The sequence below is a fragment of the Danio rerio genome, chromosome 10 (assembly GCF_052040795.2).
Source record: "Danio rerio strain M-AB ecotype USA chromosome 10, GRCz13ab, whole genome shotgun sequence".
Taxonomy (NCBI): domain Eukaryota; kingdom Metazoa; phylum Chordata; class Actinopteri; order Cypriniformes; family Danionidae; genus Danio; species Danio rerio.
This window is the reverse complement of record NC_141030.1, coordinates 17,451,936-17,476,648: the sequence shown is the minus strand read 5'-3', so window position 1 is coordinate 17,476,648 and position 24,713 is coordinate 17,451,936. Positions and strand designations below refer to the sequence as shown.

The 24,713-nt window shown below is 35.6% G+C and overlaps 1 protein-coding gene across 7 annotated transcripts in view; it reads right to left on the bottom strand.

Annotated features, from left to right (window-relative positions):
• Nucleotides 1-24,713, bottom strand: part of erbin (erbb2 interacting protein) — a 148,153-nt gene that overhangs the window by 62,061 nt on the left and 61,379 nt on the right. For all 7 annotated transcript variants that reach the window (XR_015500495.1, XR_015500494.1, NM_001193543.2 and 4 more), the window contains 6 exon segments: nucleotides 24,397-24,514; nucleotides 17,220-17,298; nucleotides 17,033-17,122; nucleotides 13,883-13,939; nucleotides 6,269-6,332; nucleotides 5,971-6,045 (listed from right to left, as the gene is read on the bottom strand). Coding sequence is in view for 5 of the 7 variants with exons in the window: in NM_001193543.2 (NP_001180472.1) it covers nucleotides 5,971-6,045; nucleotides 6,269-6,332; nucleotides 13,883-13,939; nucleotides 17,033-17,122; nucleotides 17,220-17,298; nucleotides 24,397-24,514 (483 nt within the window). In the remaining 2 variants the exon portion in view is untranslated.

The following is a 24,713-nucleotide window of genomic DNA, read 5'->3' as shown; positions in this document are numbered from 1 at the left end:
TCAACCTCACAGTTTTAATGAATTTACATTCCCACAACTAAAACACAAGAGAGACTTAAAGTATTTATAAACACTAATTTATTTAAGTCAGACCAGCAGGACAACAAAAAAATTAAATATCATAAGGTGTGATAAGTGTGTGCTTATTTATTTGAAACAACAGACAGTAGTATTAGTAATAGTAATTAATAATTGTAATGTTAATATTCTCTCTTTCGCTTGACTTGGTCTACCTCGCACTCATTCAGTCTTTCTCACGAGCATCCAGTCTCTCTCATGCATTCGGTCTATGCTTTCGCTTGACTTTTGTCCGGTCTGGCACCTCATACACCAATCCCACAATGCATAGCCGCTTTAAGCAGGAAGATGTAGGCTAGACTGAGGCAAGAATTAATAAACTTGCCATGTAACGCACAAACGCATCATATTGTAAAGATAACAAGTTAATATATTTGTAAAGTAATGCGTTACAGTATTAGTTAATGTCAAAAGTAATGCCGTTAAAGTTACGCATTAGTAAACGTTATTGCCCTATACTGCGACTCATGTCTCCAAAAGCCACCCCGCATTTATTGCATGTCGGCATTGTAAAGTTTTTTTACTAAATAAGAAAAAAGACTCGAGCAGCTTCTTCTGTCATACCAAACGCTGTTTTTCCTTTTTGATATTTGGAAACATTTTATCAGGATTTGGCAATTTTGTTCTATTTGGCTCATTGGGTTAAAAGGTTGCTTTATTCTCAAATGTTTCATGCTGCGTTCACACCAGACGCGTAAGAAGCATCAAGCGCGAGTGATTTAAATTTTAAGTCTATGCAAAGACGTGAACGGACTTTCTGCGATGTGATACGCACATAGGAGGCGGCACGAATAAGGCGATTCGATCGAATGAGTTGAGCGTTTTGCCTGACTGACGCACTTAACGTGTGAATCGTTCGAGTTGGAAAATTTAAACTTCAGCGGACATTCGTGGCGCTTTAACCAATCAGAAGCTTGCTATTGTAGGTGCGTGATTATGATGTAGCTCCTGTTGTTGGTGCCCCAGGGGAAAATCCTCCTGCTGACAATGACAACAGTTCATCAAGCTGGGCTTGGCTCAGTCAGAAGCATTGCTGAGAGCTTCCATCATCCAGGTTAGGTTTCTGGAGGAGTTGATGAACTCACAGAGCTGGGTGCACCCCTGAAAGGATCTAGTGGGCTCAGACACAGCTCCAAATGAATCAACGCCGTTTTTCAGCCTTCATAAAAAGCACATAAACACATATTCTCTCTATAAATTCCATGTTAGCCATTTGCTAAGGTCACCGGGCAGAAAGAAGCCCTGCTCATGACACAAATCCGCGTCTATTGAAGTGAATTTGATGCGTGAATGAAGAGGATTTGATGTGTGAATTAAGCGAATTTGACATGCGAATGAAGCAAGTAAACTTAAAATGTTCACACGTCTATTTACCCGCGAATAGCACGATTTGTCCGCGCGAGCCGTGTCTGGTGTGAACACAGCATTACAGTTTTGCGCATTCATTAAATTTGCATCTTTGGATGGAATACAGCTAATGTCACTAAGTATCAGTGTTCAGGCACTGTTTTGTCACGGGTACAATCTTAAGTATCAATTTGGCAACAGTATTGTAAAAATCCCAACTGACATCCAATCCAGACATTAAGCATTTTAGCCCTTTAGCTGTGAAGCTTCACAAATGTGCCATCAACTGTTGTCAATTATGACACGCTATATGAAATTAAACAATTGATTCTTCCATCCCGACACCCAAATCTCCACAACACCCCACATTAAACACACTGTGCCAAAATTAGAGAGCCATTCGAGAGCGATGACATGAAAACCACAAACAGTCTCTCTTCATCTGATGTTTACTGCGAGAGAGAATGATTCGCACACTAGAATCTTGAACTTCAGATGCACTTGGACGGCGACCAATCAGAAGTGGTCTGCATAGCCTGCAATCAGCGCCTGCGTGCAACTTTGTGTCGCTGCTGCAGTTGATTAATCAGCGCTCTCTCGCGGGTGCAGCGTAAGAAGCTTAATCAAAAGCACTAATAACCAGAGCGAAACTGAATTCTGCATAAAGAGAAGCATATGGCCGATCGGCTCTGCGAATGTCGTCATTAAGCTTGTCTCTCGGGTCAGAGAGGGAAAGAGGTCAGGATATCTGGGTTGTTTGGAGGTCAGTTTTTACCAGACTCTGTACTGAAAACTCCTGATCTGAATTCTAAGAGCTCCACAATTACCGTCAGTTTGCTCTCAGCGGCAAGCTAATGCCTTAATTACGACCCATTTAAAAGAAGCTGGCAGTCTGAAGAGAAGCTTGAGGATCCTGAAGGAATGCTAAGGAAGTGATTTTTTTTCACTGGATGCCTGCTTGTCTTGTCTCTATTCAATGCACCTGCGACACACAGCAGTTGCTAGGTAGAAACCCCCCCTGTGAGTTTCATTCATGCAACATCAGCAGAAAACTTTCCTTATATAAAAGCTTTCAGACTCAAATGTGACAAATTATGCAAGGATACTTGAAAATAAAAAACTAGGTATATCTGTTTTGTTTAGAGTCTCATTTTAAAATCGAATTCAACAAATTACATAGAAATTATTCATATTCATATTATTCACACATTAAAATGTGTCCTGTTTGGTTAGATTTTTAGCTCAGCCAAAAAAATGACTTCATTATTTCGGTTATATAATTCTTTTAGCAAGGTTTACATAAGAACCTCCTAAAAATAAACTTGGTTTAACAATGGTTTATATATTAAGTCAACTAAAACTTATTATGATCGATTATTCATTCATTTATTTTAATGAGAATAAGTCAGAATCAGTCTTTGTGTTCATTTTCAAATAAATATATTTAAAATATTAAAGGGGACACTTTAATTGCATTTAACATGCTCTTTATGAATATAAAATCACTTCTGTAAATTAAAAGCAACACAGATACCAAAGTGGGACATCTCGTCTGATGGCTTGCACAGATGTATATATTTTCATGAAGAGATTTATTAACTTGAACGCAACAACATGCCAGATAATTGTATTCAAAATAAAAAAACAATATACAGATTACAAAATAACACACAATGTTTCATGAATAATGTAGCTTGATAACTAAAATAACAAATTAATAATAATAATAATAAAAATAGTTCCTTACACTGATATAGCGCTTTTCTAGACACTCAAAGCGATTTATACATAGGGGGAATCTCCTCATCTACCACCAGTGTGCAGCGTCCAATTGGATGACGCGACGGCAGCCATAATGCACCAGACTGCACACCACACACTGGCTGATTGGTGGAGAGGAGACAGAGTGATGAAGCCAATTATGATATGGGGATGGTTAGGAGGCCATGATGGACAGAGGCCAGTGGGCAAATTTGGCCAGAATACCATGGTTAAACCGCTACTTTTTTTGAAGGACATTCTAGAATTTGGAACGACCTCGGTTTAACGTCTCATCCAAAAGACTGTGCTCACTGAGCAGGATAGAGTCCCCTTCACTATACTGGGGCGATTGAACCCACCAAGGACCACAGGTTGAGCACCCCCTGCTGGCCTCACTAACACCACTTCCGGCAGCAACCTAGCTTTCCCATGTGGTCTACCAACCCAAAAGGGTGAACAATTGAAAAAAAAAATTCATAATTTAATTCAGTAAACGCTATTTTTACATAACCTGTAGCAATCCATTAAATATTATTACAAAACAAGTAATAATGGTTTACTGTAAATTTTGGCAAATAACAGTAATATCTAATGTTACATTTACGATTACTTCAATTTAATGGTTAGTTTAGCAATTTGAACAGCAATTAGCATAGTTTTGCATCTTTATGTAATATAAAAAAACAATACTGCACATAGTGGACTGCACTTTAACCAATCCAATTCTTACTTAAACCAATATTCCCTTCAATAACTTTCCACCATTAACCAAACTATGTGTATACCTTTTTGATTGTGCACTTGTCTATCTGTGCGCATTTATGGTCTTTCATGTATTTATTGTCTTTTACATATTACTGTAAAACATTGCTAATTGTATATTGTTTTGTTTTTTGGAGTATGTTGTATTTCACACAGTTGTTGTATTTTGCATTGTCTGGAGCCAGCACCTAAGCTTTTCACTTAACATAGTACATGTGCTGCTGATGATGTGACAATAAAAGTGATTTAATTTAAATTTAATGGCATCCTCTTGTTAAGTCTAGTCACGCGAAGCGGCTTCCGGGTGCAATCGCTTTATCAAACTGTACGGGGAGACTCAACAAATGATAATAATAAACTTTTACAAAGCGCTGTAATGCTGCGTTCACACCAGACGCAGAAGAAGGGTCAAGCAGGAGTGATTTACATGTTGTCAATGCAAAGGCGCGAAAAGACCTTCTACGGCACAATACCAGGTGAATCGCTCGATTTTTTTCTCTCGAAAAAATCCAAACTTCAGCAGACAATCGTGCCACATTAACCAATCAGGAGCTTTTTCTTGTAGGGGCGTGATTATGATGTACAGTGGCCCCTGTTGTCGGTGTCCTGGGGGAAAATCCTCCTGTCGACACCGGACAACAGTTGATCAAACTAAGCTCAGTTTAGTTCAGTTTAAAGCACTGCTGAAAGCTTCCACCATCCAGGTTAAGTTTCTGGAGGAGTTTATAAACTCACAGAGCTGGGTGCACCTCTGAAAGGATCCAGTGGATTCAGACACGGCTATAAAGGAATTGATGCCGTTTTTTAGCCTACATACAGCACATAAACAGTTACTTTCTCAATAAAATCCATGTTAGCCATATAGCAATAAAGCTAAAGTCACCAGGCAGACAGAAGACCTGCCTATGATGGGATTCCGTGTCGATTGTGAAGCGGATTTGACGCACAAATGAACAAAGCAAGTAAACTCAAAATGTTTATGCCTCTATTTACACGCGAATAGTGAGATTTATCCACACGTGTCGCGTCTGGTGTGAACACAGCATAATACTTTCAAAATTCACAATCACAACATATGCACTTTAAGTCAGAATTATTAGCCCTCCTGAATTATTAGCTCTGTTTATTTTTTTCCCCCAATTTCTGTTTAATGGAGGGAAGATTCTTTCAACACATTTCTAAACATAATAATTTTAATAACTCATTTCTAATAACTGATTTATTTTATCTTTGCCATGATGACAGTAAATAATTTGACTAAATATTTTTTCAGACACTTCAATAAAGCTTAAAGTGACATTTAAAGGCTTAACTAGGTTAATTAGGTTAACTGGACAGGTTAGGGTAATTAGGCAAGTTATTGTTTAACGATGGTTTGTTCTGTAGACTACAGAAAAAAAATGTTATAATAAAGGGGCTAATAATTTTGTCCTTAAAATGTTTTTTTTAAAAAGTATAACTGCCTGTATTCTAGCTGAAATAAAACAACAAGAGTTTCTCCAGAAAAAAAATATTATCAGACATACTGTGAAGATTATCTTGCTCTGTTAAACATCATTTGGGAAACATTTAAATAGGAGAAAAAATTCAAAGGGGGGCTTATAGTTCTAATTTCAACTGTAAATCCATGCCTAACATCTGTTGGCCAGAAAGTTTTTTTTTTATAAATTATTAAAATAATGGTGTTTGTGATGCAGCAAGTCTAGAGACTGTTCTGAACGCCATGATTTTATATACAATTTACTTTAATGTGTGATATGACTAAAAAGTGGTTATAAATGAATATTTTCTCAATTTAAATTGTAGCAGCATGGACCCCAAAACAGTATTCCAAATGTCACAACTTAACAAGCAGATAATGAACATTAGGCAGTTTAGCCTTAAAAATGTATTTGTTTGGTGCTGTATTCATTTCATTATTGTCATTATTATGTTTTTGCAAAATGTAAATGTACAATCTGTCATGCTTTTTTTATTTTATTTTTTTTTAAGGAAAAAAGAATTAGCCATCATTTCACTTACCCCTGGTACAAACGTCAGCTTATTCCCATCCATCCACAGCTCTCTGATTCCTGTGAGCTGCTCCAATACTTCAGGCTGGAGAGGAGAAAAGATGTGAAAAATTCAATTTCTCACTCTTCCAATGAATACCATTAGAGAAGCAAATGCATATTAGGTGCGGTCTAACAAAGCGAGACTCAATGAGTGCATCTGCAATCACCGTCAATACATCTGACACCTGGCGGCACCGAGAGCAGGAAGGTGAATGCAGACTGCAGTAATGCATGCGACACCTGAAAGACAAGCAGGTGCTACTCACCACTTCAGTGAACTCATTACTGCCCAGATCCAGACGCTCCAGCTGCGTGAGCTTATGCATGCTCCTAAACACACACACGCACACACACACACACACACACACACACAGTATTACTAACATTATTAACTAGGGATTAAGCACATTTAAGCTTTGCATATAAACATATGAGCGAGTATTTTGGTATTGCAGCAGTGGGTGAGCTGCAGATTCAGGGCATAAAGACAAATGTCAGGCTGGATTGTCGAATCTATAGCTGTAATTTTAAAGTCCGCGCACAATGGCTTCCCTGGGAAATAAACGGTAGACAAAGACATTTACTGAACAGGTAGTTACAGCTAATACACTTTTCACAGCCAGTTTTAGGACACTGATAGACTTCATTCCCCCAGTTTCAAATAAAAGTCAGGGCCAATATAAACTGTATTACAGCAACACACACACACGCACGCACGCACGCACGCACGCACGCATACACGAATGCACGCAAGCACACATTTTCTCTACTGTAACTTTAAAACCATTTCTAAGTCTTTTTTTATGTTACACATTATGAAATGGTTCTTAAGTTTCAGATATATTTTGCTCAATATTTTTCAACACATTGTCGAGTGGTAAAAAATGTCCAAGGACACTTTATCATAATTATTATAATGATTAAGAATATGCATGCTACATTTCACATTTTAGATACCATTGATTGCCATTAATTGTTTTATTTAACTTTTTTCTTCCATTTAATTGTTTTTTTTATGGTTTAATTAAATCTTAGCAATAAAAAAAATGTGTTATGGTAAACATGTTATATTGAACGTGTTTAAACTACAATATTTAAATTTTAAAATCATAAAATCAGTTAAAAAAAATCCACAAAATACAGTATATTACATTACAAACGATTACATTTTATTGATTTATTTAAATAAAATACTCTTCAGGGAATGCTTAAACAACTGAATAAAAACCATTATTATTAAATGCTATTTTTATTTAAGATTTTTACAATAATATGGCCATATAAAAATTATGTTTTCATAATTTCCATTTTTTTTGGATTTGTGATTCAATACAGATTACCAATGTTGATCGTTATTACTTTGATATGAAGGCAGGGTTTCTGCAGGTTTCACCAAGTCAAATTTAAGACTTTAAAGACTTTTTAAAGACCATTAAGTATGAAATTTTAGGACCAGGGGGGCCAAGTCGGAGCACTCACTTTGGTTCCCTGGGCTCTGCATTGGTTGGGGAAATTCCAAATTGAATCAAAACAAATAAATACAATTGGCTTAAGGTTGGCAATGAAAATTCAGGACATTGCAACCTGCAGAAAAAAAGCTAGAAAATTTCAGACTTAAATAGAATTAAATGTTAAGGATTTTTTAATGGCAGAGCAGAAAAAAAAAAATGTGCTTGCCCCATCAAGTCAAGCAGACCACATGCAATTTTTTTTTTTAAAAATAAGCTTTTTTGCTTTTTAGCAATTTTATGTAAAGAATATTAATGTTGCTCTTCCAGCTGCAACTCATTTCTGGGAAACATCCATACACACTCATTCACCCTCATACACTACGGACAATTTAGCCAACCCAATTCACCTATACCGCATGTCTTTGGACTGTGGGTAAAACCGGAGCACCCGGATGAAACTCACGTGAACGCGGGGAGAACATGCAAACTCCACACAGAAACGCCAACTGACCCAGCCGAGGCTCGAACCAGTGACCTTCTTGTGACCAGTGACCTCACCTTGCTGTGAGGCGACAGCACAACCTACTGCACCACTGTGTAGCATTAAAATAATATTAGTTAGAAATAAAGTTTTGCTGAAAGTTTTGTTGAGATGTATTGTTGGAGATTGGATGCGTGTTGGATCGATTGGGTAGCTTTACATAAAGGTAAAAGTTTAAAATGATTTAATACCTAAATTAAACTGAATTTAAAGGCCTAAAGTTTAAAGGCCTAAAGTTATGTTTTTGAAATTTAAGACGTGGACAGCCTGTACATCCAGTTCATTTATTTCTGCTACAATTTCAAGTTCAATCAGATTCTTATTCTGTGTTTATTTATTTTTTTGCTTTATAATAACAGAATATGAAGTTAAGTGGGGAAATAGGGGGTGGAATTGAGAAAATCTTTAACTTCACTCTATAAGAATTGCATATAAATGTCTGTCTTTTCAGAAACATACAAATATTACAAAGATTTTGAAAAAAAAACAGGATATCTGAACATTGGAAAATTACATTAGCCAAAACATTTTCTGCAACATGTTGTGAGATAAGATAATTATATCACTGTACTTCAGGAAACATGACAAGGCACCAAGTGAACTCTCTGGAAAGAAATCAAGATATCAATGCACTTAACACTCCAGTTTACTTGATAACTTAACAGTCTTTACTGTCTATCAGTGACTTTACGATGACCTTGATTGATTTATTTATGTCAAATTGTTTCGTATTTTGTTTCAGGGCGTTTTCACAAATCGAGCTTTCGCTTTTTCCAATGCACTTTCTCCTGTACCGAGTTGTTTCTGCAATCTTCATATCCCTGTCCAACCCTGAACTAACATCAGCAGGCAGGTGTGCTTTAGGGCAGGGTGTAAACCGCTGCTGACGTGGACCTAAACAAAGATCAACAGCCCGCGGGCAGATCGGATCTGTGGAAAAACGTGAAGAGAAAATCAAAGTGTAAAGGATATATGGCACAGGAAGTATTGCAGCAAATGCCTGTAAACTGGGCGATCTGTAGTTGTGTTTCGAGAGACGCTCTGGTTGTTGGCCTCAGGGATTGTTAGGGGGATTCATTCATTCCAGGGTTTGCAACCAGTCAGTTAGCCAAAAAACCAAAAAAACTCGATGACCCCCAGTGCGCTGAGCAATCCATGGCTCATTAGAATTACAGACACACACATCATCATGAGAACGAACCGCACAATGGGAATCTGAGAGGACTGCTAAAACAGCATGTGAAGGAATATAAAACAACAGCAATAAAGATAACAGGGCAAAGTGTAAGGTCAAATGTGTGAGACATGCATGAAATAGACATAATTCCTCTGTATTTGATTACAGACTTCTTATGTCTTCCTTGTGTACTTCCTGATCTGAAAAGACCCATGGACATTAAACTTTTTAAACCTTTGAAAACAATAATTTATTTTTTATTATTGAATCCGAAAGAAAACCTAAAAAGGTGGCTTTTTTTAAGAGAATTAGCCTTAGCCATGTTTTTAGTTTGGTTGTATTTAAAAAAAAAATGCAGATACAAAACAGTAGGAGCATCTGTGCTTTAAGAATCTCTACAACTGAAGTAGCCAATAATATATCATCTTGATTTACAAATCTGAAAATTGATGATGCTAGCATATGATTTGCTTGACCAGTCGACAGACAAAACAAAAATAAAAAATAAATAAAAGGGAATGGTAAAGAAACAACAATGAACTAAAAACATCAATGTTTTGCCATGAATGCCATTTTTGAAAAGTTTAATATACAATGAATGAATATTAGACAACGCAAAATAACTAGTAAAGTAATATGTGCTGTGATGTCATTATGGCAGAGACAAACTAAAACTGATCACTATTATTAAGTTATATAAAAAACTTAGATTTAAAATCTATCATGTTTAAAAATGTGTTGGAAAAAAAAATCATACATTTCACAAAAGGGCTAATAATTTTGCCTTCGACTGTATGTGTCCGAGCATATACAGTATAATCCTGTAGTGCATTGTTTTTGTTGTCTACTATGTCTATAGATTGTACATGTACTACAAATGTGCTACGTTCCACTTCTGGGCTCTTCTTCTTTCAGCCTTGTTGTAAACTTGGGAGCTAGGGCGTTCTCCTACCGTGCACCTAAATAGTGGAACGCTCTTCCCAAAAACATCAGGAACACCAGCTTCCTGGACTGTTTTAGGAAACTTCTTAAATCTCACCTTTTTAGTACTGCTTATAAGTTATGAGCCTTTCTTTTAATTTGTATTTTATGTATTGCATGTTTTATTGTGTTCTGATGCTCCTGTTAGCGCTTTGAGTCTGAGAAAAGTGCACTATGAATAAAATGTATTTTTTTCACCATTTTCACAAAATCACCTCTTTAAAGTTTACAAAAAGAACCTTCAAAAATCTGCACTTTCAAATCGTTTTAAAAAGTTGGTATTTTTATTCAGTTGTCAAGTACATTAACGGCAATACTGCATTCAAAGATTTCTGCTTTAAGTTATCAGTGTAAATGTCTCAGATATATAGTGATTTTTAGGAGGAATTTTGGTGAAAATTCTAAAGAAAATGTGACTCGCAAAAGTTGTAGTCATATAGCTTGGATTACAAGTTTTGCTATGCAGTGGTTGGATGCAGATTTGTATGATTTCCTACTGTGTCCCTAAAGTGAAGTTTTCTATTGTTGTGCTTGTACATGACTGCTAGGGTGTTGGAATAAAGACTCTGAAAGTGTTATAAATGATTGTCATCATGCTAAGTTGCTGCTAGGATACTGTAAAAGTTGCTAGATGAATGCCTACTGTAAAAAAAGTACCTTCAGAGACCTTGAAATAGTACGGTCTCTAGATAGGGTTCAGTTTAGTATCTCCTTTTACACAAGTCTTAAGATGTAACCATACTAATTATAGTTATTTTTGAAGGCAACATAGATTAAACGGAATTCATGTGATTAGTAGTTATTATTAAATAATATATAGGGAGAATTTCTACAATCAACAGCATTGATATAAAGAACCACTGACTAATCATTTTCAAATCAAGGAGGCATTTTTACTACCACAAAAGCAGCAGTAAATGTGACCATACTTTCTGGGCAGATAATCACAATTGGTTTAACCAATCACATTGGACAACAGAAAGCTGGAAGCTTCAAAAGTTCCTTGATAAACCATTGCTCTATAACTGATTCTCAAACTGTGGTACGTGTACCACTAGTGGTATGCAGGCTTCCTTCTAGTGGCACGCGGAGGAATAAAATATGTCATGTACATGCTACATACATTTGAAAATTTATCAAAAATGATGTATATGTCATATATGACATATAGCCTATAGTTCTGATGTAATCTGCCATGTTTTTTTAACTGTGCAGAGTTGTAGCTGCTTTACTGGGCCTACTGCGCTACTGTATTACAATACTGCTTATTTTGGTGGTACTTGGAGAGACAATTTTTTTCTGAGGTGGTACTTGAGGAAAAACGTTTGAGAACCACTGCTCTATAAACAACGAACAATAAACCAGAACATTTCCACAATTTTGTTTTACATTTAATTTTAAAAACAAGCTAAAAATTAATCACTATAAAAATATTAGATCAATAAAATTAGATCTATAATCTATAAAAATATTAAAATAACTAAAGTTGAATGTAAGCACAATATTTTCTTGGGAGGTGTTAACACAATTGCACAGTTTTAAAAAAGCATAGGTTTGGTTTTAGAAAATTATTTTCAACCAGCGAAAGTGGCTAGCGGGAGTGCCTATATAACATACCACAGCTGAAATCTACCTGCATTAGGCGGCCTCCAAACCGAAAATAATTTTTAAATTGAAGTTTTCTCTAAAGCAGAGACTTTTAAGACTGGACAAAAACAATGCTTGTGTACCCAAAATCCTTTTGTATGCAGTGATTGCTGCTTTTACTTTAATCATTCTTTGAACAGATTATTAACTGGCCTAACGTTAACCATGTGCGTGTGAACATTCTTTCATTATCACATACGGTTTGTTTTTCACCTGCTTCCTTTTGCTTATGGTTATTTTTGTTAATATGGTTTAATGATTAATTTTTCTAAAAGATTTTAATAACATTGCTTTAAGAGGAGATTAACTTCCCATATATGTTCAGTTAACTGGTGATCAGAGAAGATCCAGGACAGACTACTGTGTATAGTTTTATGTACATGACAATAATTATTTTTTAAATATCAATTGTTTTTTTATTTAAAAAAATGTTTTGTTGAATAAAAGTTTATGTATTCGGCTATATTTAATTCTTTTGACACATTATTTAAAATTTAAGGGGCCAAGAAATATTTATTTATTTATTTTGGTGCAATTTAACATTATGAAAGCACAACCCATTTGCACATACACATTAAGCAAGCTCATACACAACACACAAAAAGTAAAATGCGCGTGGAGTAATGTGGACATAAAACAAAATCTAAATCAAGTAATTTTAGCATGTCAAATTCAGATTGATGCATATAAAATATATTTTCCCAACAACAAAATTGTGGCTAGTTAAAACAGTGAGTGGCTAGTAATGCTTAAAATTTACTAGCCACAGTGGCCGGTAATTCAAAGATTTAATGTCAAGCCCTGGTTATAACACACACGTCTGAAAACAGATGTGACCATTTCCTGATTTGTCAACAGTTTAGTCATGTAACCTGCATGCTGTGTGGTGTGGATGGAGATAATGTTTCCATGAAAAAGAGCTTTCATTCTGAAGCTCTGACCACAAAAACACAAGTATTTTTCAAACCCACAGCCTTTTCTAAAGGTTTGGCTGTTCATTTTTATGCAGATGCAATATCGGGTCAGCAAAAATGAAAGATTACGAAGTGAAAGAAAATGAACTCCTGTCAAAGAGAATATTTTCTAAAACTCTGGGTAGTTGTTTTTATTTATTTTTTGGCTTATTAATGCCATCATTTTCTTTTATGTGAGGTCAGATAGTGCACCGGGATCTCTTCTGTTTACAAAATGGAAGTCTGTGCAATGGCCGACATAACCAAAATACTTCTGTGCTCACTAAAATAACTGTTCAAAATAAAAATAAAAACTGTGAACCTGTGTACATATATATGGAAATTTATCAGACGTAATTTCAAAACAGAGGTGTCAGTATGCAGCGCTATGTTGACAGGCAAACTGAAACCATTAATAACCCTTTTTTAAGGCTTCTGAATGGCCAACAATACTTATGGTTAGGAGTATATTACCACAAGTTGACTATAAGCAAATTTTGGGTTTACTTTTTAAAAAAAATGGAAACAAAAATACACCATTGTAAAAGTAGCCTTAGTAAACATGAGCGGTAAACATTCTTTCTCCCAATTGTTATGTGATAAGTAAACCATTTAATTTATCTCCTGCCACACAAAGTTAGTCTCAACAGAGTGCTTTCACTATTTAACAGCTAATTTGCAGTGCTGTGGCCTAGTGGTTAGTTCATGTGCTCTGAAACGAAGACATTCTGCTCAAGTGCTTTTTGTTGAAATTCATTTAGCGCTATAATGAGTTGTTTTGATGCTGGCGGACTTACAGTAGTCCCCTAAACACACGTGTGTTTTGATTGTGTTGGGGGCAGCACAGAGATTGTGTCGTTCTTTTGCTCTTCCACACACAAAAACCCCAAACAATCGAGCCCTCGTATTGCGTGATGCAATATTGGCTGTGGAGCCAGAAATGATTATAAAACCTGCCACAGCATGTCACTTCAGAGCCTCTTACGTAAGGCTCAACAATATGATGCCACAGAGACAGAGAAAGGAGAAGTCTGTCTATATTTATTATGAGATTATGCAAAGAGGTGCAGCAGCATGGATCGCAATTTTAATATTTTAGTTAATCACCAGAATCCCAGAGCGGCACTTACTTTGGCAACATCTTTAACTGGTTCTCTCGCAGTTCTAGAATCTGCAGTTTGGTTAATCTGAGGAGAGGAACAGAGAAAAAAGAAAATAAATACACACAAAACAGTCTAAATAGTGAGATGTCATTTTCAAATTCTTAGTTTTTTTTTTTGCAATTCTGAGTAGGGCTGCACGATATCGGAAAAATCTAACATATCTAATCTAATCTAATCTAATCTAACAAAATCTAACATATACTGCAATATAAATACAACTTCACCACATGTCTTAAATACCTATATCTGGAAACAATTTCACAATTTTCTATTGATTGGGATGACTGTTTAGGGGAAAAAACATGCTCAGAATGCATTAAACAAACTACAAGTATAGCAAAACGTAACAGAGCAAAGATAAAAGTGAAATAAACAGTGCTTAGTAATTTTCAGGGTAGTAAAATCGTATGCAGGTACAGAAACTAAAAAATCTACTATAAAGTAACACTGCAAAGATTTTACTATTTAAATAAATCAATAAAATATTTTTTTATTAAAGTAACAAATGGTAAAATTGCTAGTGTCTGACTCTCTTAGGGCTTAAAATGTGCAAATGATAAACTTTTCCTTCATTTTGGTTACACTCTGCAGTAACTCAACAACTCTCATGTATTTTACTGACTCTATAAAATCCCAATATAATATACAGTTGAAATCAGAATTATTAGCCCACCTTTGAATTTTTTTGTTTTTTTAAATGTTTCCCAAATTGTGTTTAAGAGAGCAGGAAATGTTTACAGCATGTCTGATAATAGTTTTTCTTCTAGAGAAAAAAAAATCTTATTTGTTTTATTTCAGCGGAAAAAAAAATCAGTTTTCAATTTTTTAAAAACCATTTTAAGGTCAAAATTATTAGCCCCTTTAAGCTATATATATTTTTTAATAGTCTACAGAACAAACCATCTTTACGGTTTACAATAACTTGCCTAATTACTCTGACCTGCCTAGTTAATCTAATTAACCTAGTTAAGCCTTTAAATGTCACTTTAAGCTGTATAGAAGTGTCCTAAAAAACATCTAGCCAAATGTTATTTACTGACATCATGGCAAAGATAAAATAAATCAGTTATTAGAAATAAGTTTTTAAAACTATTATGTTTAGAAATGTGTTGAAAAAAATCTTCTCTCCGTTAAACAGAAATTGGGACAAAAATAAATAAACAGGGGGCTAATAATTCAGGGGGGCTAATATTTCTGACTTCAACTGTATATAATTGTAAACTATATAATCCCAACTCAACAATGCAGACCCTGCGATGTGACAATTGCGAATGCGCAAATTGCGATATCGATGCTAAAATGACATTTTGTGCAGCCCCAATTCTAAGTGTTTTACTCACAAATCTGACCTGTCTCTCTGCATAGTGAAGTCATTGGTTTCCGAAAAAAAAAAAAATTAGCAATTACCTTTATTATTATTATTTTTTTATCCTGAGCAGGAAATGGGCTTTCATACAAAGATACTTAATTTTTTAAATGTTCTATGAGTTAAATGTTTTGATTTAAAATGTACAAAACTGAAATTACAAAATGTAAACATTAACTTTAAGAATTAATATTATAGCAAAATGCCTAAACACTAGCATCATTTTCATGCTTCAATAACAAAGGGCACCTATTTTCACTCCTATTTTATTGTCTTTTATGTCTCCAAAGTGTGTCTGTTTCAGCTAAAAACACCAATCAGATTATTTATTATAGCTTTCAGAATACAGGATTTACTGCTCTGAACACATTGTAGCTGTTTTTGTTGCCTGTGCCTTTAATGCTAGTTTTCCCCACCCACCGTACCCACGTGCCTGTTAGAGTGTGCCTCAATCTCCACCTCGGCTGCATCAGATAAACAGCACAGTGGAAGACATGAAGGAAGCAGAGCTTAAATAATGTTTGTGAAAAATACTACAATAAGAACTTTCCCAATTATTATTTGATGTGTTTGTTGTGGAGTTACAATGATGAGTCGCACACAATGTTGTTAGAAAGTTTACGCGCACAGACACAGCACGCAAGTTAAACTTATGAACTAGTTAAAATTTGACCGGATACATGTTAATATCCACTACTCTATGGATATCTGTTATGTTAATGTACAAAATAATACTGATTTAATGTACACAAACTGGGTTTGAAGCTGCTTCTTTTATAATTGTTCTGACATATTTTTGTGATGATAAAGGTAGTAAAATCACTGTAATTCGTTACAAACTTTCACTGCTTTAAAATGTTTTAAACTTGTGAAACTCATTCTTGATCACATTTGATGATGATCACAGAGCGCTGAACAGATCTTTTTATCCCGGTTGCTTTGAGCACTTTCTGTCTTGTTGATATGATTATACGCGTTACTACAGAGACATGTTAATTTGCGGCTGTCAATCAATTCTGTGGGCCGGGAAACCGCACTCCCAAGTCACACTGCGGTCAGCCTCAAAATAGGAACGATCCTATTTTAATGGCAGGAAATTTAAAAAAAAAGAGACTTACTGTGTTTATATCACCCCAATTTGACTGTGGACAGAACATACCTACACACACTTCTGTCCAAAACAGCTTACAAAAGATGATTTTCATCATAGGTGCCCTTTAACATCAATTACTACATTGTCCTTTTTTTAGTGTACGTTTGAAATATGCAAAGTGGCTAAATATCATCAGGTGACCTGGCATGAAACAGGATGTATGTCGGCACGACACATGTTGCATGTTTATTTGAGGTCTAGGGTGTGCGCCCATGGTTTAAATGCCAATAGTACTGATTCACCACCTTTTCACGAGAAGTGCATTGAATTGTTCAAAGGAACACACAACTCCTGAGGTTTCAGGTGACATGAGCTCCAGGAAATGTCAAGAGGTGCTTTCTGAGGAAATTGGTCAGGTGTCACTTCAATAGATTGACATCTTGCGTAAACAAACAAGCTCAATGGATCGGAGTTATACCTGCAAAACAGCCTTAGCGACTGAAGGAACAAATGTGTCTGCTTTATATTTTAATGCAGTAAATACTCAGGGCGATCTCGAATATAGATGCTGTCTGATCTGAAACTTGAGCTTGGATTATCTTGTTCTTTTTAGGACTCTGTTTATGTGACTGCAAACGTGTGTGTGTTTTTGTCTGACCTGCCGAAGCTGGCTGGTAGAAACTCAAGGAAGGCATCATTCAGGTAGAGCTGGGACAGGCTGAGGAGCTGCGTGAAGCCTTCTGGGAGCCTGAGGAGACACAAGAGTGTTTTCATTAGATCACAGACTGAAAAAACACACACACACCTACACACACAGAGTTCATCACCTCTAGCTGTGGACCTACTTTGATATGGGGTTCACGCTAGCTTCCACGATGGCCAGGACTTTGCAGTTCTTGATATTTTCAGGAAACTCCTGGATGCCTGAAAATTTGGACAACCAAAAGAAGCATTATTTCAATGTTAACTGCTGGTTTTAGATTCACAGACTTTGCTCTTGTCATTAATTAAGGAACGTCTCGAAATGAACAACTGTGTGAGGTTTAGTTCTGTTATGCACTGAAAACAACTAAAATACTTGTAATGAATCTTGTTTTGGCTTTGTGAACAATAAAGGGAATGAATACACAAACACTATACTATAAATTATCCATGGCAGTGCTCTTGCTGGGTGCATAAATCAAAAATATATGCAAATTAAAATAAATTTGTGTTCAATTATTTTGTATTTGTATTATATCTTTCAGTATCTTTCAGGTTAAAATTAAATTTTATTTGGTGTAAACATGGATTTCCAGCATCATTAAACAAGTCTTCAGCGTTCATGACCCTTCAGAAATCATGCTTAATTAAAAAATTATTTTGCCTTAATGAAAATCCTTAATGCCTGTGAACAGCTGGTTGAGTATTGCTTGCATTTATTAACAATGTTTAACATCTCCTTACTAAACAGGCCTTAAAAGTGAGTTGTTGTTTTTTTAATAAAAAAATGCCTCAGGCTTGTTTTTTTCTTTTTTTGGTTTGATGTGTAGCATTAAATACTGTTTGGACAATAATATTGGTGCTTTTGGTTCATGTTCCTTGAGCTGTTACAGTAAAACCTAACTTGGTGGCACTAAAGCACAATACAGTCTAGCTGAGCACTTAGGAATTGCAGATCAAATTGGATTCAGTTTCATTTCACTTTCAATTTTCTTTCACAGCTTATAACGTTTCCTATAAACGTTTAACCAGGTGTTTGGTCGATTTTAAGTCCCAAATTTGAATAAAGTGAAATGAAAACATTCATTTGTAAATCAGGCTCTCTTGGAGCTGAATAAGGTCCATGAAGAATGATTTTATTGTCTATGTACAGTTTAAGTCAGAATTATTAGCCCTCTTTTGATTGTTTTTTTTCCTTTTTTTTAAATATTTCCCAAATAATGTTGAAAAGAGCAAGGAATTTTTCACAGTACGTCTAATAATATTTTTTCTTTTGTAGAAAGTCTTATTGGTTTTATTTCGGCAAGAATAAAATCAGTTTTTAATTTTTTAAAAACCATTTTAGGGACAAAATTATTAGCCCCTTTAAGCTATTTTTGTTTTCGATAGTCTACAGAACAAACCATTGTTATACAGGCATACAGATGCCTAGTTAACCTAATTAACCTAGTTAAGCCTTTAAATGTCACTTTAAGCTGTATAAAACTTGAAAAATCTGTAGTCAAATATTATTTATTGTCATCATGGCAAAGATAAAATAAATCAGTTATTAGAAATGAGTAATTAAAACTTGTTAAAAATTATGTTTACAAATGCGTTTAGAAATGTGCAGATTTTTTTTTCTCTCTGTTAAACAGAAATTATGGAAAAAAATAAACAGGGGGGCTAATTATTCAGGGGGCTAATAATTCTGACTTCAACTGTAGCATACTAGTGTTGTCCCTTTGTAAGGAGTATGTAACATACTGTTATGGAAGAAAGATTTCAGATATATGTCTGACAATAACGTTTGTATTGTATTGTTGTGACGAGTCTTTTAGACCAACCCACTAAAGGACAGAGACTCATCTGCGCAATTGGGAACACCTAATTTCCCCTCTATAAAAAGCCAGCAGTGTTTGCTTGGAGGAAAGCCGTGCTTTTGCTCCTGTTTGTTTTGTTTTGTTTCTTTTTAGCTTTGTGCTATAGTGGAGGAGGTTGAACAGAAGTGAAAGCTTATGGGATAAATGCACAACAAAAAAGTGTGTGGGTGATTACTACTTCTGTGCAACAAGTGCGTAAAATTGTGCAGTGTAACCTGGCGTATTTGTGCTTTGCATTAAGCGCCACGTCATTTGCATGTTCACTCTGCTCATCATCAGTAAAAATAACTTTGGTTTAAATGGCCAAAATATATATATATAAATAAAGGAAATAGAATTGATAAATGAAAGAAATGCTTCTTGAGCAGCAAAGGAACACATTAAGCGGAATTTCTGAAGGATCATGTACATACAGTATACTTTGGTAACTGGAAATCTTTTTATAAACATCTGCAATTCTTAGGAGTCTCGCAGCAGTTTGGGCCCTTAAAACTACGTTTTACAATGTTGCGTAAATACACTTTATTTTTATAAAAACTGACCGCAAAAGCAAACTGACAGCAGAGTTTTTAGACGCAACACAAGCTCACTCAGCATTAGACTGCATATTTCCTGTCCTCCAAGCCAGAAAAGCAGGAGTGTGGCATTACTGTTATATTAAGATATCCTCCCTTCAACACACTCAGATGCAAACTACAGCAGCGTGCAGTGTAAAACCACAGGAAGGTCTGAACAAACCCAGACTCGCATAATGCACAAGCATCTGTGAGCGCTCACATCCGCACAAGGTGACCCAACACAGTGGCTTACAAACAGCATTTTTGATTTGTCATTATATCTAGTGGCTATGCTAAAAACAAACATGCTCAGTTTTGCAAACCTAGAAATTATGCACTGCTACAATCTAGGTTACTGATGTAAAACAGGCAATATCATGATGAGGATGATACTTACACCGCACTTACCTATAAAATACTAGTTATATAAGGGAACTACAAGGTTTATGGTTGGATTTACACCAGGGGCATGTTTAGAAATAGTACCTGGTAATTACTTACTTTATGTAATGACTATAATAATATGAACATTTGAAGCAGGTTTCAGCTGTGAAGCATTTAAAAGTCTGGGGTCAGTGCAAGGAATTAATCTTTAGTTTTAAATTTTTATTTCTTTATTTTTGCTAATTACATTAGTTCAGTAATTGTTCTTAGCTTAATTTATCTTTATTTAACCAATTGATTCTTTTATTTCATCATTTTATGACCACTAGGTTTAGGCCCAATACCAATTCTACCCCTTAGCCCTTCCTCTTGTCCCAATTCTCTTTAGCTTGAAGGTGTATGGCTAAAGCCTGTTTATACTTCTGCACAGAGTGATCGACGTAACCCACAGTGCATGCCTTGCGCGTAGCCATGCACTTATAATTCTGCGTGCCGTTTTTGCTGCTCTGCAATAATACTTCCAAAATGCCAGCTGGCAGAGAGGTTTTTATGTTTCTCTGTGTTGAGTTTCTTCGCTGGGGTTTTGTTTTTTCTGAATGCTACCTTAAGTGTACAAGTAGCTCAAAGTTGCTCATTTTGAGTTGGGAACCGGCGGATGTGCAACAACTTTAATTATAAGGTAAACACAAAACTAAACTTTCCATCCGGAGCTCCTTCATGGGATTCGACACATGTAAACACTCGCTCCATTGGGTTTGTGCGGCTCTCGGCCCCGGTCACACTTGTCAGCACTACTAAGCCGACCAATCACAGAGCTTGCGCTAAGCATCGTTGCAATGTATGGTTACATTTTTTTGAGAAGTGTGCGTCAGCATCGCCCACGGCAAGAGCTATGCGACCACGTAAGGCCTGCGTCGGAGCATATGCGAGCGCTTAATGCAGAAGTATAAATCAACATTAAAGGGAAGGGCTAGATATCCCTTGAAACTACATTTTTTTCAGAACCACACTCAAAACCAAGGGATAAGAAAATTTTCCAGAATTCACCATCTACAACGACAGTATAACTATACACAGATCAGGAGACAGTCAGGAGATGTACAAATTAGTGTTTCTTGTCATCATTACAAATTTGTACAACAAACAAACATGTTTTGATACATTTATAACCACGTTCAAGTTTTACCGTCATGCTTAAAAAAAAAACACACAAAAAAAAATTCATTACGATAACATCATGATATATGTCTTCACTGATTTCCTGAAGATAAAATACCAAAAAATAACGCAACTGGAATCACTACAGCAGTCGCAATCATAGACCTCAAATGAAGTAAAAGATCGCAATGATGATGTGTGCAGGCGCTATAGTGGCATCACATTTCTTAGGGATACATTTTGAATTGAGATTGGGCCTTAGTTTCTGTTTCGTTTATGAAAGTAACCTTGGGTATAACAGATTTTTTTTAAATAAAGATTTTTTTAAAATAAAACATTTATATTATTATTTAGCAAGAATACATTAAATTGATCAAAAGTGACAATAAGACATTTATAGCATGGCAAAAGATGCCCATTTTAAATGAATGCAGTCTACTGAACTTTTTGTTTAAAGAAAAAAAAAAAATGCCACAGTGTTTTAACTAAACAGACTTCAACATGAACAACAAATATTCAGAAGCACAAAGTCATAAATGAATCAACTTGCTAATTAAGGCATTTAAAGTATTAAAAATAACTGCTATTAGGATGTGACAGTATTTATTTTTTGAAACTGAACTGAGTTTGCCGCCATCTGTCATTACTTTATCAGATTCTGCTACGCACTAGTTGAGAGATGGAAGTGATGTGTAAACAAGGACTGTGAGATTTGAGGGTGAGTGTCTAGTGTTGTGGTCATGCTTGAGAAGAACATAAATTGCTTCCAGTGACAAATTTCAGATTGCCATCAGTTTACAGTAATTTAAAGTTAGAGAGTATTTAACTTTCCTAAGCAAGTGCTCAACTGTGTACATTAGCAGCTAGCTTACGGATGATGTGTTCACATATTTTAAACTACAGAGACTTACTGAATAAATGTGCCTCTACTAACATTTTTGCAAAACATAAAAAATAACGGTCACACTTTACAATAAGGTTCAATAATTAATGTTAATTAATGCATTTACTAACATGAACAAACAATGAACAATACATCTACTACTGTATTTGTTCATGTTAGTTCAGGTTAGTTAATGAAAATAGAGTAGTTCATTGTTAGTTCATGTTAACTCATGGTGCATTAACTAATGTTAACAAGCATGGACTTGGATGTTAATAATGCATTAGTAAATGTTCAATTATGATTAATAAATGCTGTACATGTGTTGTTCATGATTAGTTCATGTTAGTAAATGCATTAACTAATGAACCTTATTGTAAAGTGTTACCAAAATAACTAAATAGTAGAGAAGTGCCAAAAACTATAGATCCAAGGAAATTTAAAAAAAATATATAAACTAATATAAAGTAATTTTGTAAGGCTTTTTAAATTTAACTCAATAGCTTAAATTATACGTTTTTAGAAAGCCACCAAAAATATATCTAAATTTTATTAAGAGTAAAATTTTATTGACAGAGAATGAGTGCAGAGGTGTTGTCATGTAGCTCTACAGGAAGTATACTACTGCCCGTTGGTTTTTGCATCATAGTGCAGCGCTCTCTGCGTCCAGTATGAAAGCAGTTTCACACCATGCAGTGATTTAGGATGTACTCGCACTATGCTATCCAAACTGTGCCCTGGCACATTTCCAGGTTTGTTTGACAAGTGTGAGTGCTCTGGATCGTGCCTAAGTGTGGTTCAATTGGCCGACCCAGGCCCGGTTTGAAGAGGTGTGCACAAGGTATGCTTGTAGTGTGAGTGCAAAGCGCGCCTTAGAACAAAATGAAGATGCGACGTCAATTTTATGGGACTGTTTTATATGGATTTATCAATCATTCTGCGCGTCAGCAGATACCTTCAGCAAACCTCCTAATACCTGCAGCACGATGACTATATAAAAGTTTATGAGCATCAAAAGTGGTGGATCTGTTCAGCAAATATTAGACTGTGTCACTGCATATCAAACAACTTAAAAAAAACAAAAAACAATTTAACTTAAAGCAATCTCCATTGTACTAAGCAAGAGCACTACTAAAAACTGAACAGTTGCATCATCAATGACATAAGCGTGCTCAGGCTCGGAAGCTAAAACTGCAATGTGAGTGCAGGCCAAGGGGGAAAGGGTGGAAAAGAGTGGGGGATAATCGTGCCCGAGCACGGTTCAAGACAATCATGCCTAGAGTGAGTACACCCTTAAATTTGTTACAGAACTTCAAATAATGTAACATTGACTGGTAAAATACTACTGTTATTTAATATTCAAAACAATAGGTGAGGATCTGCCTGCTTTGAAGTTGAAGTGTTTTTTAGTTAATTTCTAGTCAGTCGAGGTCAAACTTCAACAATTAACTATAAAACTGATATATGGTAAAAACTGAAGCTGGAATTTAGTTTTATTTAAATAGTTAGTTTCGACATAGCCAAAAAGCAAAATTTGAGAGAAAGACGGGAGATTGGATTTGTGAAAGGACTGTGAGCCGGGGACTCGAACTCGGGAATACCCAAAATTCGAGAGCAGGGCTGTTAAACGATATAATATCGAATCGCGATAAAATTTATGTCAATAATAATGATAAGCTCTGGAATTTGTCACTTTATACTGATCTAAGAGCCAGTAACACAGTAGAAATGTGAGACAATGGGAATCTAACTGCGTGTTGATATTAAAGAGGTACTGAATTTTGACAATTTTTGCCATATGGCTCAGCCCTAGCGCTAAGCGTTATCGGACTGGCCAGTAGGCTATCAGCACAGATAAAAGCGACTAAATCATCATTAAACCATTATTAAAGCAATCAATCAGTAGAATAAAGTGCTTTACCTGTCTGCACAGTCATTTACTGAGTGTGCTTATTATGTAAATGACAGAAGAGCACACAACCCATATTTACTTAATTATCTTAACGTTACTATTAGCAGTGTGGGTGGTGTCTGGATTTTCACAAGCATTACTGCAGATCTATTTTAAATTTCCTTTTAACCTAAGGCGAAGAACTTAAGGCCTTACCAATAAGCACATAATAAAACAAAGCATGTTTAATTACATTAAAATGCATTCAATATTTTTAACGTCACTAAATAAACTATAATTAAAATAGACTCCATTTTGGATAACATGACCTTGCTTGTTTCTAGGAATCTGGACGCAAGTTCGTGAAAACAGTAAGCAGTCTGAAATTAATGGTGAGTTTTGTATTGCAGCGTGAACTGAAATCCAAAGCGTGCCCGCAGTGATGAATTGAATTACAGCGGATGAGAGGTCAGCGAGTCTGTGCTGATATCAGTATGCCTCTGCTACTGTTATGGGTCGTCCGACAGCGTAACTGGACTCCAAAAAGGAAAAAGAAAGAGAAGATGAATTGGCCGTTTTGCTTACCGTTCTTGCTGACGTCGAGCTCCCTGAGATTGATGAGGTTTGCGATGCCCGGTGGCAAAACTGTTAGGTCGTTGTCCGGTAGACTCAATCGGTAGAGCAACTGGCAGTTGAAAAGTTGCTGGAAAAAGCAAGAAGAAACAGAGATACAGGCTTTTGAGAAACATTCGTAGAAAACGTTATAAGCAATCAAGCCTCACATTATTATTTCAGTAGCTTGTTTGAAGGAAACTTGATTTATTTCAAATGGATTTTGTGGTCAATTAGTTCTGCTTAGAATAAAGTCAAAACAACATCAGATTTAAAACTTGTTCACTTCT